Raw genomic sequence first — 16,299 nt, forward strand, 5'->3', positions numbered from 1 at the left:
TTTCAGGGCCTCTCTGCCTCCCACAGTGGTCTTGGGTGTCACCTTCGCTGCTCTCAGACCCCTCATCACTCCTCTGCTGCAGTGGAGCACGTTCTCCAACTGTTTTTCTGAGAAAGGATGCATGAATAGAATATTTAAAACTTAGCATGTCTAAAACTATCTTTTGATCATCTATTTTCATTGCTCTGAGTGCAGAGTTTATGGCCACTAACATGTCATCATCTACTTCAAGCGGCCTCCTGGCTCCCTGAATAAGCACTTGGACTTCCAGTCTCCAACTCTCCCGCTGCCGCCTGTCCAGAGAGGAGGCAAGAGCACTGTAGTGGTTCAGTTCGGCTGCGCACAGGTGGGACCTTGGGCCCAAGAAGGTGAGCAACTTGGAGGTGATGTAAGAAGGAAAACTCAGCCCTCGGGGTAGTGGGAAGAGCCTTAGGCATGGAGGTGGATCATGGAGGTGGACCCTGGAATAGACCCAGCAGGTGATCTGGGAGCTCGGAAGCCCAGGAGGGGCTGGGAGGCCGCGGAGGCTGGGACAGTGGAGGCTGGGGTAGCGGAGGCTGGGACAGCGGTGGCGGAGGCAGGGATGGAGGAGGCTGGGATGGAGGAGGCTGGAATATGGAGGCTGGGATGGCAGAGGCTGGGACGGCGGAGGCTGGGACGGCGAAGGCTGGGACGGCGCTGACGGCGGAGGCTGGGATGGAGGAGGCTGGGATATGGAGGCTGGGACTGCAGAGGCTGGGATGGAGGAGGCTGGGATATGGAGGCTGGGACTGCAGAAGCTGGGATGGAGGCTGGGATGGAGGAGGCTGGGATATGGAGGCTGGGATGGAGGAGGCTGGGGCGGAGGCTGGGAGGCAGGGATGAAGGCTGGGGTGGCAGAGGCTGGGACGGAGGCAGGATGGAGGATGGGGTGGCGGAGGGGAGAACTTTCCCACCGCCGCCCGCCGGCGCTGCTCGGGGTCAGGCGGCGCCGCCCACGCGGCTCGGGTCGGGCGCAGACGCGGGAGAGCGGCGGCGGCGGGAGGGACCCGCCTCGGAAACCAGGCCGGCCCGGCCCGCCAGCGCCGCTCGAGCGCTTTCCGCGGGGTTTGGCTCCTGCCGCTTCCCGTCCCGCGGAGCCGCACGGCCGCCCGGAGCCGCGATCCTCGGGAGCCGGGCCGGAGCCGGGCGCGGGCTCGGACGCAGGTGAGGCCGGGCGCCGGGCGGGCGGGCGTCTCCCGCGGCTCAGGCCCGGCCTGGCCCGCGGCGCTGGGAGGGAGGGCGCGGCCGGCTGCGGGCCGCCCGCTCCGGTCCGGCCTGGGAGGCGGCGGCGGGGGACTCTCGCACCTGCGGCTCCGGGCGCGGGTGGAATTACCGGGTCGGAAACGCGAGCCGGGCGGCGGGCCGGGCGCGGGCGCGGCGGGCGGAGTTGCTGCGTCCCTCGCCGCCTCCGGGAGCCGGGCAGGTGGCTCCTCGGACCCGACCCGCCGCCTTTGTCTGGTGCGAGGGGGCCGCCCGGGCCGGGGCGCAGACCCGCCGCGGGGCCGGCGCTGAGATGCGGCGGGCGCAGGTGGGGACCGGGACGGGGGCCCGGGCCGGGCTGGGGCCGGGGCCGGGCCGGGGCGGGATGGGGTGGGATGGGATGGGATGGGGACGGGAGGGGAGGGTTGGGGGGGGTAGAGTGGGGGCTGCTGTCGCCTAATTAGCACGGGCATGTTCACATTGCCGTCGTCTTTTAGAAATCAGACTATATTTTTAGAGCATCTGATAGTTTTAAGTGCACGGGAGAGCACTCATTAGTTAACTTCAAAGGAACACTGTGTAGGTAGGTTACTATTAAGTCATCCCATTTTATAGACCAGACAGCTGAGGCACCAGAGGAAAAGTGGTTATAAGCAACCTAAGCGCGGGGGTTGTCGTGAGAATTTGTCTGGCTCAGCCCGGGCATAGCCTCAAATAGAAGGGCGCGCTCAGAGCGCCTGCCCCATGTTTATTTACTCCTTCATCCCCAAAACCTTCCTTAAAAACGGAGTCGGGTCCTTTCCGACTCCCGACAATAGTACCCCTAGAGGCGATACTTAAAGGCCAGAATCCTTTCAGTTGTTAACTAGGGTCCGGTGGAAGTAAGGACTAAACTTGTTATGTCTTTCAGCTGTATGGTCTTTAGTCTCCTGTACAAATACGTTTTCCACTGAGACCCAGAGGCAGTGATCCTCAGAGCAGAGGCCCTGGATGTTTGTTGAATGAATAAGTAAAACGGAGGAGGCAGGTTCCTAGGCAATCCCTAACTACTGAGCAGGCAGTTTTCTAAGTTTAGGAGAATAGTCACTTGGGTACTTTTAATGCAAGTGCATATTGTAAGTAGGATACAGTAAGTCACCTGTCACGTTGAGTATTAAGTTGGGGTGTATTTAATTTGAAAGTTTGAACTTCATGTAAATGTGAGTTTAAATCTTCATGATAATTTAGAGCTGTAACATTCGCCTCCACAGTATGGGTTTTGCATGTAAATACAGCTGGGTCAACATGGCCTCATCAAAATACAGAATTGCTATTTTCAAAAAAGATGTTAGCAAGTTGTGTGTACAGCAGTTTTCCCTGATGACACCAATTACCAGATGCATTCATCTTTTTCATTTCTGGGTTGTTTGGAAATGTTATAACTATTATTTGTACTGTATGTCACATATTGTATCACTCAGTTATAACAAGCAGCCTAGAAGATATTGATCTGGTCCCCTAGAAGTCATCAAGGAGGTTTATGATAAACGTATGAAATCCTTTTCTGCGGGAGCAGTTAGAAGTAGGTAATTTTCTGTGCAGTCTGTAGCTTGAGAACAGGGGTAATACTGTGGCTACAAATATTCTACATTCCACTGCGTAATAAATGCATAATCAGGAGCTTATGAAAAGAAGGGGTACTCTCCTTTTGATACTTAAATGTTAAAAAGTTCCACCATTTAGCAGCCAGATCTCTTTTACGAATAGTAACTTTGAGAAAAATCAGATTTTGAGATAGACTATTTAAGTGAAGTACTAGTAAATTATCAGTTGACAAATAGAAGTTTCCCCTAGAATAGACCTTTCTAAAATGAGAAAGTAAATTTTTTTTCTTGTTATGTACTTAGTTTGTGTCCAGATAATGGTCCATGCCCATCTCACCCCATCCATGAATTAGTTGTACCGTGCCTCTGACCCTCACTATTATCCCTGCCCTTCCTGTGTCTCTGATTGCTGCCTTCGGGTAAAGGGAAATTCGCTCGGGAAGGAAGGAGGCTCAGGGAAGCTATGAGGATATCTGTTTCATATGTAACATACATTTTCCCACTCAGTTTGGAAACTTAATAGTTCATATTTAAGGTCTAGTCAAAATGTCCCTTTATCAAAGCCCCAATAATGCCCACATTAAAATATCTTAATTTGGCCTTGTATACAATAAAGTGTAGAAAAATAGAATCATATTGATGAAATTTGAGTATACTTGGTTAACAAAGTGTTTTGTTGCTGTCTTAGATTTTAGAAAATATTTGGGAAATGGCATGAGTGGTAAGTCTCTTACAAAGCTAGCTGGGAATATTGGCATACTTACATTTTTTTAACCTTCTACTTTTCTCTGTAGCCAAGAGAAATATAGGAGATTATTGTATAATAGAAGTGTCCTCAAGTTCTGTAATTTCTTTACCTTATTAATTCACTGATGGTTTAGTAGCCTGAAAAACCTTAGAAGCAACTTCAAAACTTTTTTTTAAGGAATAAAACACTTTCAATGTATTTGTCATTAAATACGATTTTAAAAGTGACAATTTAAGGAACGATTGAGAAGAGTCCCACATCCATCATGGGCTCATGGTTCTAATATCAGAAACAGAACAGAAAAAGCACTGAGCATATGGGAAACAGGTGTGTGTGTAGATAGATGGCTGTGTGTTACACCACTCACCTGCTTTGAGTCCTCAGCTGGAATAGCACCTTGACCTGGTGCAGCCCCACCAGGCACAGGCCCCCTCCCTCCACCCTCAGGCTCCCAGCTGCTCACTGCTGCCCAGAGCTCCTGGGAACTGTCAGAGGTGCCTTTGAAGGCTCCCTCCCACAGCTCTGGTCAAAGTAGCCTTTTGGGCGTGGTGGTGTGGGGGTAGTAGGAGGTGGTTACAAAGCTGTTTTGGTATGTAATAGACAAGGGTCTCAGTAATGGTCCATAGGTCACAAATACTCCTGTCCACCTCCACTGAGGGTCCAGCCTCACCTAACCTTTCCTCAACCCGGACACCACCCAGGCCGTGTACTCATAGAGGCAAAGGAGCCGGGTCCTACACCAGCCCTGCCCTGCCCCGGCCCTAGGCTCCTTTCTCAAACTGGGTGTCTCGGAACCCTTCCAACAGAATGCCAGCCCAACTTGCACCTGCACCCCAGTAGGCTCCCTTGGTCTCTTCCTGTTTGGGGGCCGTTTTGGTCAGGTGGCCTCAGGGGAGAAGTCCTCCGCAGGCCCAGCCAGCGCTGGAGAACAGCAGTCGGGCAGTCCTCTGGGGAGGACTCACCTCTCACCTCTCACTCCCTGGAGGTGCAGGCCTCGCTGGGCATGTCTGCCTTGACAGGCCTCCAGTGGGGTCTCCAGCCCCCTGCTGCCTCCCTGCCACCATGTCCTCAGACTGCCTCGGTCAACACATTCTTTTACAATTGCTGAGATAAGCATGAGTCTTATTGTGAATGAGATTTGCCTGGCCTATTTAAAAACTTGTTGAAAAAATTTATCCAGGGAGCCAGAATTGAATGACGGACGCCAATTTATTCAGCATGCAGTGAATAGTAGAAACTCGTGGGCCAATGATATAAGTCAATCAGGGACTGTCTACCTAAATTTTATTTCATAGGCAAAGAAATTAAAACTAAGCTATTTTGCCATATTTTGATCAGATTTTCGGTTTTAAGATAGAGTCTATTCTTTCCCAGGCCATTTGTCTTCTGGAGGATATGTAAGTTGTATAATAAACATTAATAGAGCTGTACCTATTTGACTTAGAACTAGCTAAGGCTGTGGAGTCCTAAATAAAGTTTTCCCTGCTTTAGTCAGACATTATGCATTTTGCTCACCAAACACCATACTCTTTCCCAACTTGCTGTTAGCTTCTGTTACTTTCCTTGCTCAAGATGTCCGTTGCTCTCCACTTTTGATGCTATCTAAATCCTCTCTATCCTATAAGACCCAGATGGAATGGAAGTTACCGTTATCCTAAACTTGGTATCTCTAATTCCCATTAATGTTTTTATAATTTTGCTATATATGCATGCATAATAAACAAAATACAACATTGCACATGCTTTAAAAATTTCTTGTAACTTATGTTGTAGTTTTCACTACTGTGTATATTTCTGCAGCTGTTTCCTTATTTAATATACTTTGAAATTTTTAAATATATGTACAGCTTTAGTTATATTGCTGCATGGTATTACATTGTTGGTGAATAAAAAAGTATTTGTCAAATCTCCTGTTGATGAACACTTGGATTGTTTCCAATTTTTTGCTACTACCATAAAAGGTTGCTAAAATGAACATTTCTATGTGATACAAGGCACATACAAGCCTAAAAGTAGGACTGCAAATCAGTAGATACATGTTTCATTTTTACCAGATCTTGCCAAATAGCTTTCTGTTTTGGATGTTATCCTCTCTAGCCTTTTAGACCCAGATGGAATATCATTTTCCCACTTGGTATTGTTAGACTTTTACACTTTCCCCTATGTGATCAGTGTGGAATACTTCTTTTCATTTTCATTTTCCTGATTTCTGGTGAGGGTGAACATGTTTCTTATGATTGTTGGCCATTTTGGTTACATCTTTTGGGAATTGTGCTTTCAAAGTCTTTGTTCATTCTTCTGTTGGATATTTGTCGTATTAAGAATGTTGTGTTGTAGAATTGTAGATATTAACCATTTGCTTATAATATGTGTTGGTCTCTTCTTCCTGACTCTGAGTTGTCTCTTAATTTTGTTTGTATTTTCTTATACTGAAATTTAGAAAGATATCAATATTTTAACTTTATTAGTATAATTGTTTTTTGGAACAGTTTTATGACTCAACATATAGTTACGATCTTAGTGAGGTTTGCAGCTTTCTACCTTTCACAAATTCTAGGTTTAGTAGGTGATAAATAAATAAATGAAATATGCCACACAGTTTATCACTGAAATATACATAAAATTATTCATCTTTAACAAATTATATGAAAGTTCCCTAGTCCAAAATGGCATCTAAGTAGCAGACTCCAGGGTAGCCTTTTTTTCTTTTTTTCATTAGCGTACTATGAAGATGCATAATAAGATGAAAACTCACCATGAAACCAAAAAGCAAAAAACTCCTAGTCGGGACCGGTTTGGCTCAATGGATAGAGCGTCGGCTTGGGGACTAAAGGGTCCCGGGTTCGATTCCGGTCAAGGGCATGTACCTTGGTTTCGGGCATATCCCCAGTAGGGGGTGTGCAAGAGGCAGCTGATCTATGACTCTCTCTCATCGATGTTTCTAACTCTCTCTCTCTCCCCCTTCCTCTCTGTACAAAATCAATAAAATATATAAAAACAAAAACAAAAACAAAAACAAAACAAAAAACTCCTAGAACCAGGAGAAATTACGTTAACTAAGAAATAGATTGTCCCCTATCGGGAGAAATTTCTCTACATCAGCACCTGCATGTCCCTGCCCCTCCCTCTTGATACATATTGTCTGATATAGGCCAAAGGCTTCTTTCTGCCCATTACAGTCAATTCCCTCAGATACTTAGGTCCCCTACCAACTGGCAAATCAGGAAGACACCCCTCTCTGCCTCCATCACTGCTCTGTGAGACAGGAAGTGCTGGATTTGAATTTTCACTCTCTGTTCCCAGCAAATTCCAGGAAGCCACAGGCAGAATATAGGGGGTTTGTGGTGGGCATTTAGAGAGGAGAGACACAGAACCCTGGTGATAATAAGTAGCAGCATTGTGGCTAGAGTTTTCTTGGGGATCATGGTATTTCTTCCAGGGGAAACAGGCAGTAAATGGTGGTGCTGGATGCCCCCTCTGAAGAACAGGGTGCAGAACGGAGAACAGGTGGTGAAGGCTGCTAGACAGAAAAACTGGACCCAGTGCTTTGTGTCTCAGCAAAGTAGTTTGTGTGTCATTTTCCCCAATTGTCTCAAAAATATATTTTTGAATCTGTTTGAATCGAGATCCAAATAAGGTCTACACATTGATATCTTAAATCTCTTATGTTTCTCCTTCCTCTTTTAAAAACTTCTTTTTGTTGAAAAAAAGTCATTTGTCACGTAGAATTCCCCACATTCTGTGTTTACCTAATTGTATCCTCACCATATCATCTGACATGTTTGTCTAGTCTTCATAGAGTGGTTTTTAGATTTAATGCTTGACTCAATTTGGTAATTTTTTTTTTTAAAGAATATAGATGGTGCTGAGTACTTCCAATTGCTTTACATCAGGAGGCACATGGTGTTTGGTTGTTGCTATGGTCTGATTGTATCCTCCCAAATTTAGGTGTTGAAGAGTTAATACCCACTTCTTCAGAAGGTGACTGTTTGGAGATAGGTCCTTTAAAGAGGTGATTAAGTTAGAAGGAGGCTGTTTGGTGGGCCCCAATCCAATCAGATTGCTATCCTTATAAATAGAGGACATTTGGACTTGGTTGGAGTATTATCCCATACACCAAAAGGTTTTGGGTTTGATCCCAGGTCAGGGCGCATACCTAGGTTGTGGGTTCAGTCTCAGGTCAGACACATTTGGAAGGCAGCCAATCAATGTTTTTCTCTCACATGACATTTTCTTTCTCCTTCCTTCCCTCATTCTCTCCCTCTTTTTCCCTTCTCTGTCCTCCTCTCTCTAAAATCCATGAGCATATCCTCAGGTGAGGATGTTAAAAACAGAGAAAGACATCAGGATACATGCCTAGAGAGGAAAGATCACATGAGGAACCATGATAAGGCAGCCATCTAAACCTCAGAAGAAATCAACCCAGAGGGCCCCTTGATATCAGCTTTTTAGCCTTCATAACTGTGAGAAAAATTCTGCTGTTAAAGCCACCCAGTCTGGGTACTTTGTTATTGTAGCCCTATCTAGCAAACTAATACAGTTGTCCTGTTTTTAATTATGATTATTTATTTATGACATTAGGATTGATCTTTAATGCAGGTGGTAGCCGCTTTATATCTATATACATAAAACCCTAATATGCAAATAGACCGAACAGCAGAACAACCGAACAACCGGTTACTATGACATGTGCTGACCGCCAGGGAGCGTGCATGGAACATGGTGGGCATAGGCAGGAGGCAGCAGAGCATAGAACATGGCAGCTGTAGGCCCCAGTGGGATGGTGGAGCAGGTGAGTGGGGCACCAGACCAAGGCAGGGCACCAGTTGCTGTCATTGTGGGGAGCCTCTGATTGTTACTGAAAATTATTTGCTCCCATGTGCCATGGTCCCACCTGGCACTCACTCCTGCTGCTGGCATCTGGCGCCAGCCCTGATTGCTCAGTGCTGTCAGTGGGTGCTAGTGGCGGCTGCTGGCCCTGATCGCCCCTCGGGCTTTCTCTATCTCCCCTTGCTCCTGAGGGGCAATTGGGGCCAGCAGCCATCTCTTGTACCTGCTGCCAGTGATGGCTCCACTTGTACCTGCTGCCGGCGCTGGAGCAGCCACTAGCACCCACTGCTGGCACCAGCCCCATTTGCACCCACAGCTGGCGCCAGAGCCTCCACTCAAACCCGCTGCCAGTTCCCAGTGCTGGTCCTGATCGGCTGCCAGCTCCAATCGCCCTTGAGGACTTCTCCAACTCCCCCTGCTCCTGTGGGGCAATCAGGGCAGCAGTTTCCACTTGCACCTGCTGAAGGCACTGGCCCTGATCGCACCCGCTGCTTGTGCTGGCCCCAGTTGTTCCACACCATCAGTGGGTGCAATCATGGGAATGGGAATGGCCGTCAGCCTGTGGGATTGGCAGTGGGAGCAGGGCTGCTGGCAGAGAAGCGACCGGGGGCATGGAGGATGGGCTGAGACTCGCCCCTATGCCCACTGCAGCCTTGTGGCCCATAGTTCCTTTCAAGGTGCATGAATTTGTGCACTGGACCCCCTGCTATTCATTATAAAATGCTCCCTTCTTTTGTAATGTTTTTAATATCAATGTTTTTCCCAAAAAATTAGGGGTTGAAAGTGGGATTTATATTAATCATTCTATTTTATTAGTTTGGTGAATCTATACTAAAAAATATTTTTTCACCAACTATTTGGTTACCCTGAAATAGTCTATATAGCAAAGATAAAATAGGAGCTTGATTTGGTTTTTCCTTCTATCCATTTTCAGATTTTGACATATCCAAATCACCTGAGCATTCTTAAAGTGAAACTTTAGGAATTGAGTTTATACTACCAGAGTGAGCCAAGGACCCTTAAACTGAGAAACTTACCTGATAGGTATTCCTGTGCTGGTGATGTCCCTTGAGCACCCGGCAGATACAATATGAAATTGATCTTCCCAGAGAGACAGGTCCTCAGACAAGGTCCCATACTTGTGTCAAGGCAAAGATGAGTTCATTTTCCAAAATTACAAAACTCAGGAGGAAATGAGATAAAATTAATAGACATAATTGAGAAGAAATTTAGACCCCTAGAAATTTTAAGTGAAACCAGGGCATAGTCTTGGATTCTCTTCTTTATCCATACTTACAAATAGATTTCTCCATTTTTGTGGCTTTAGAGAACAATCCCACATTTAAATCTCTTGTTCCGACAGTCTTTAGAACTCCAAATTCTTGAATCCAGCTGTGTACTTTTTAGTTCTTTTTGACAGTTGAGCATGCATCTCAAATTTATATCCAAAACTGGAATCCTGATTTGCCCCTCCTATGTCACTTGAATCCTTCCCCATATTAGTTGATGGCAACTCCATTCTTACATAGTTTATTCCAAAAATGTTAGAGCCAAATTTGATTGTTCTTTATCTTGGACCCCATATTCAGTCCATCTGGGAATCCTTCAGTATATGTCCAGAACTCGACCATTATTTACCACCACCACTGCAGTCACCTGGCGTGAGCCTTATCTTTTGGCTGGAATCCTGCAGCAATATTTTCCCATTAAAATGCAGTTTATCTGGTAGAAGAGTTAACTAATAGTTTTTATAATCATACTTCTGCTTTATACTCAGATAATTTTAATTAAAACTAAATCTACTAAGCCATTGAAAAGGTGCTACCTTTGCTTATTTTTCTTTTCTAACTTTTATTATGAGTAAGAGTGTACTAGGGAGGGGGCAGAATTTTGTGGAAGCACATGGTATACTAGGACAAGTATTTTGATTCAACCAGAATCATACAAGAATTTAAATAATAATTTAGTCTCTGGACTGGGCTTTCCCCCCATTTAATACAGTAGAATGTACTTAGTGGGAGGTTTGACCTATTAGAATTTCCTATCAATGCTCAGAGTGAGAGAACAGTAGCACTAGTTTATGTAATTCAGTTCAGCAACATATATAGTCACTAGTGGCCCAGTGCACAGTTTCATGAACATTAAAAGGAAATTAGAAGAAATATTTTAATATCATTCTTCACCCTTTCTGTATAATAGAAGCATCAACCAAATTCACGATCAACAATGACAATGACAGGTTGAAACACACACGTGTGAGAACTTCATTGCACATGCGCTAATCAACTTAGCCTTTTATATATATATAGACACACTTGCTTAATTAGGCCTGCTTTCTGATTTAGCTAAACGTTTCGAGCTCAGTGAAGCATCCCAACTTCTCTTTCAGGTAATTTTCAGCAACACAGCAGTAAATATCAACATGAAGCAGATTATCATTGTATATCACACAGGGATAACAAAGGGTAAAATATTTAACTGCAGCAGTGTTTGACTATATTCTGTATAGTGAGAAAACCTGAAATCATTTTCAAGGTCCACCATTTCTTCTTTTCAGTTGGGTCAAGTTTCTAAGCTTTCTAAATTTCCATTTTCTGGTTAATAAAAGAAAATAGAATTCTACCAAGTCTCCTATCTACCTACTCCAGGACTTCTATGAGGATCAAATGAGATGAGGCACATGAAAACGCTTCACAGACATTTGGTTAAAGTGTAAAATGTTTGCACAGGCTATAAAGCAAAGTTCCCAGGCTGAAGAAACTCCAAGGAGGCTAGTTGGTAGGGAGAGGAAACTGATGTCATTACCTGGTGCCCACAGCAACCATTTCTGGGCTGGGCTGGGCTGGTCTGTGGGCCACATTTTGCATTATGGGGTCTTAGCAGGATATGTGCTTGCTAATGCCCCTTCTCTGGAGCTTACAATTTAGAGGAAGAAACAAATGTACACATTAGTATAGTACTGTGGTAGCACAGTGACATGAGGACTACACAGAGTCTTAGGTGTCAGATGAACTATCCAAAGGAAAGTTTTTTCACAAAAGAGACAAAACAGTAAAAGTACTAAGAGATTTAAGTCCTTTTTGAGGGGGAGAGTGAACAATGATGGGATAAATAAGTAAAGTAAATAAGCCCAAGACTCTTACCTTCCAGATTAGTGCTTGTTCTACGAGGAGATGCCTCCCTCTTTGTCGTCTCCATTATCGAGCAATCTTTTGCAGTAGCCTAATATAGCTGACTCTGTACCCAACAGAAGCCTCTCTGTGTAACTACTCTTTTTCCCAGAAGAGAAAAACAAGTTTGAAGTCAGGCCAGTATGTTTATCTTTGCTGCCACTTTCTCATTGAATCTGTTCTTGATTATTGCTTAAAGATATCACTTGGATTGAAAGACTGCAGTGAGCATTCAAGACCATGTATGTAAAGATGTTTATGAGAGAAAAAAAGGGAAAAGGAAAAAATTTGAAGAATAAGGAGATGATATTTAATTATGTAGATTAAGAAGATGTAGGAAAGGGTAGGAAGTAACTGGCAGCTACAATAGCATCAAATTATATTACCTTCCCTCCTTAAGGTTAAATATGCATTTCTAAGAGGCCAGCAAGCCCAAGGGAGGGAGAAGGAAGGTAGGTGAGAGCTGATTAGATGGTGATGCAGTAGTTTTAACCATTGAATATTTTCTTATCAACAAAAGTTGGGTGCTTTCCATAAAAGATATATCTGGATATGAATACCAGAGTGTGCTATGCAAAATCACTTAACAATTTGAAAGCTGTTGAAGTTGACTTCAAAATGTTCAAACCCTCAAGTGTGTATTGGTGATTATTGAAGAAGATTGAGATCTCTCTGTGTAACTCATGATTTAGACAGTTGTATTGTTAATGAATTGGAGGCCTCAATTGCCATTTTAGTTACTACAGCTGCCAAGTCTAGACTTATAGAATTGACAGCTTAGAAATCACCTGATTCCGTCTCCTTGTACATATAAAGTATCTAATACCTTTGACAAAGATCGAAAGCTAATGTGAGAGGGATCCTGAATTACAAGCCACCTTTTACTAAATAATACATGTTCTAGAAATATCTATGGAACTACATAAGGCATTTAAATTATACAGGAATCTAATAATATCTCTAAGACCCTGTTTTAATATAAAGTTACTTTTTTGGTCCTGATGTGTTCTTACATATTTCACAAACAAATGTGGTGACTTTCTCTTGCTATGAACTCAGTCATTTGTATTTTTGCAGTTTTACACAAACTATTGATTGCAGTGTTATTAGGACTTCCTTCCAGTGGTTCTGCTTGGATTTGGTCATGTTTTACTTCAGGTCTTCTGTGTTCATAACACATTTAAATAAAAAAATATTCAGCATCAGCAGGGGGAGCTGACATGGTATCAGTTCTCAAAATAATACTTGTGCAGCTATTCCCAGCAGTTATTACATACTAGAGGCCTGGTGCACAAAAAGTGTACACAGGTAGGGTCCCTGGGCCTGGCCAGCAATCATGGCCGATCAGGGCCTTCATGTTGCGGCTGGGGCCTCCCTTTCCCAGCTGCCAGCTGCTGGCCGGTGCCTTCCTTCATTCTGCGTCACCGTTTTGTAGTCAGTGCACATGATAGTGAGCGATCAAACTCCTGGTCAAACTCCTGCGAGGACAATTTACATATTAGGCTCTTATATATATATGGATGATGTTCTGTTCATGTGAACAATCACTGATCCTAAAGCCCACGTCTGCAAAAGAGCTGTGGATTACTTCTGTATCCCGCAGAACAGTCAGATTTCTCTGACTTTGAGAATATGCTGTTTCTTTATATTACAAAAGGAGTATGCCTTCTCATTTCATGGAAACATGTACTGAAGTGATTAATTATGCGCCAGTGTAATGGCCACAAATAACAAATACAGAATGGTGCTTTTACGCTAAACACACATACAAGCAAACAAAACAACAAGGTATATATACATTTTAAATTTAAGTAACCATATTAAATTCTCAATCAGTAGTACAATATCCTGTTCTGCCAGCCATTTTCTCTCTGATTTTAGTAGTTTTCCCCCAACCCCAAATCCTGCCAGAAACCAGTAGATTTACTTAACCTTACAAATACAAGAAAGGTGTATATATTTTTTAAAATATTCAAAGTTCCTTAGATAGTTCTGTCCTTTATTTTATTTTTACTATTACCATCATTGCAACAGTAAGGCTGATGACAGTCTGTATTTTTCTCCACAGCATCATTCCTTTGTAAGAGCTAATGACTGGTTTGGTTGTACTTGTACATTAAATAGGAAACTCATCTCACCAGCATTAAATGTACATTAAATGTGCTCCCATTGACATTTATTCATAGGCCTCCTGCTTTTACACTAATCCTCAGCAATCTTAAGAGCTACAGATGCTGCATCATTTAGGTGTAGTAACATGGCATTCAGAGTCAAGGCTGACATTATCCCTTATCTGTAGTGCAGTTTCATTAATTTTTTTCTTTAAAAAAAAAAAAAAAGACCAAAATTTAGAAATATTATTTGCTCTGATATGGTTTGAACTAGCTAAACCAGTTTAGTGTTTAATATCCTAATTAAGTATGCATTGCTCCTTTCACACTTTTACCAATTTTACCTCCATTGGCTTTTAATCTTATATTTACCTTCCAATTTTTAAAGAAATGTACAGATAATTGATAAGGGAACTTCAGAATTTTTGGCCATTTTATTTTCTGATTTTTCTTTCTTGTTCACTTATAAATGACTTTTACCTTTTTTAAAAAATACATTTTTATTGACTTCAGAGAGAAAGGGAAAGAGAGAGAGAAAGGTAAATGATGAGAGAGAACCATTGATTGGCTGCCTCATGCACGCCTCCACTGGGGATTGAGCCCACAACCCAGGCATGTGCTTTGAACAGGAATCGAACCATGACTCGATTCATAGGTCAATGCTCAACTACAGAGTCACACTGGTTGGGCATGACTTTTACCTTTTGAGAAATTATCAACTCAGTATTTTTCTTCTTTCATACCTGAGTTTTTATTCTATGCCTTCTGTAACAGAAAAGATACACAATAAAACAGCATTTTAATAATGTCAAAATTGTTAAGCTTAGGTTCTTTAGATACTATTATGGAGTGAATTGTGATGCACCCTCCCTCCTCCCCCAAATCCATATGTTGAAGCCCTATCCCCTGATATGCTAGTATTTGGAGATAGGCCCCTAAGGGGGTGGGGTGGGGTGGGGGGGTAATTAAGTTAAATGAAGTTATAAGGGTGGGGTGCCAATCCAATAGGACCATTGTCATTATAAGAAGAGGAAGAGAGCAGAAGTGCACATGCACAGAGGAAAGGCCATATGAAGACACAGAGATAACCAGCTGTCTACAAACTAGGAAGAGAGCCCTCACTAGAACCCCAAACTTTTGGCCCCCTGATCTCACATTTCCAGCTTCCAGAGCTGAGAGAAAACAAGTTTCTGTTCTTTAAGCCACCTCGTCTATGGTATTCTGTTACAGCAGCCCAAGTAAACTAATATAGGTATCATACTGATAAGATAGACAATTTTTTTTACTTTAAAAAAACAAATGTTAAATTTCAAAGGAAAAGCTATTTTTAATTATCTCAAGAGCCAAGACAAATGCAAACTTACCCTTTTCAGTTAACAAGTACAATATTAATGACTTTGAGCATATAATGTTAGTATTAGACATCAGAATAATTATTTTTAACCAACAGAATTTATTTTCAGAGCAGTTTTACCTTTAAAACATTGATCAGAGCCCTAGCCCGTTTGGCTCAGTGGATAGAGCGTCGGCTTATGGATGGAAGGGTCCCAGGTTCGATTCTGGTCAAGGGCATATGCTTGGGTTTTGAGCTCAGTCTATTGTGCAGGAGGCAGCCAAACAATGACTCTCTCTCATCATTGATGTTTCTTTCTCTCTCTCCCTCTCCTTTCCTCTTTTCCTCTGAAATCAATAAAATTATAATTTAAAAATAAACAAATGAAACACATTGATCAGAAATCTCCCATATAATCCCTCTTACACAATTTTTCCTATTATTAACATCTTGTGTTAGTGTGATAGACTTTTTACAGTTGATGAATTAATACAGGCTGAGGCAAAGTAGGTTTACAGCTGTTCGTATGGAAAATAATAGAATAATAAATAATACAAAAGTAAACTATTTCGGGTACTCACAACTGTAAACCTACTTTTGTCCCACCCTATATTGATGTATTATTTTAATCTAAAGTTCTTAGTTTACATTAGGGCTCAGATTTGGTGTTGTGTAGTTCTTAGAACTTTTAGCAAATGTATAATGTCATTAATTGAGCATTATAGTAACATAAACTAAAATTCTCCTATATTCAACCTATTCTCTCTCCCTCTCTACCCAAATAATTAGATGTTCATATGTAAAGATGATGAAGTTGCTGGAAAATACTAATTTAAATTTGTTTTTGTTTTTTTATTATTCTGATAGAAAAGTTAGAATATTCACATTCAAAGTTGTGTGAAATACAAAATTACAAATCTGTTATCCGGATGACTTACAAAAACTTTACTGTCGTAACTTGTGACCCAAAACTTGAATTTTTGCAGCTTGAGCTGTGAAACTGCTTGCAGAGCATAACTTTGTCCTTTTGGGCTCCAGAAAGGCTAGCAGCCTCCTCCAGGCTGATTGTACTGTTTGATAAATCATACTCCTTACATCATTGTTAAGTAATACTCTCTGTACTATGATTGTGTGATAAAGACAGCCTTTTTGTTCTCTGGGCCCGAGCTGAAACTAGGTCTTATAATAAGCATGAGACTGCATTCATTCATTATATATTTTCTAGAGACCCGGTGCACGAATTCATGCATGGGTGAGGTCCCTCGACCTGGCCAGCGATCAGGGCAGCTGGCCAGGGAAGGGA

The 16,299-nt window shown here is 42.8% G+C and overlaps 1 protein-coding gene across 2 annotated transcripts in view; it reads left to right on the top strand.

Moving 5' to 3' along the window:
* The first annotated feature begins 996 nt into the window (after positions 1 to 996).
* The window catches only part of RNF180 (ring finger protein 180), an 82,973-nt gene continuing 67,670 nt past the window's right edge, over positions 997 to 16,299 (top strand). The window contains exon 1 of one of the 2 annotated variants that reach the window (XM_084882168.1): positions 997 to 1,185. Coding sequence is in view for 1 of the 2 variants with exons in the window: in XM_084882167.1 (XP_084738293.1) it covers positions 1,535 to 1,549 (15 nt within the window). In the remaining variant the exon portion in view is untranslated. Of the gene's footprint in view, positions 1,186 to 1,473; positions 1,550 to 16,299 lie in introns of those variants that run through there. The other variant, XM_084882167.1, reaches the window with a different exon arrangement.

The sequence above is a fragment of the Pipistrellus hanaki genome (assembly GCF_964339955.1).
Source record: "Pipistrellus hanaki genome assembly, chromosome: 4".
Taxonomy (NCBI): Eukaryota; Metazoa; Chordata; class Mammalia; order Chiroptera; family Vespertilionidae; genus Pipistrellus; species Pipistrellus hanaki.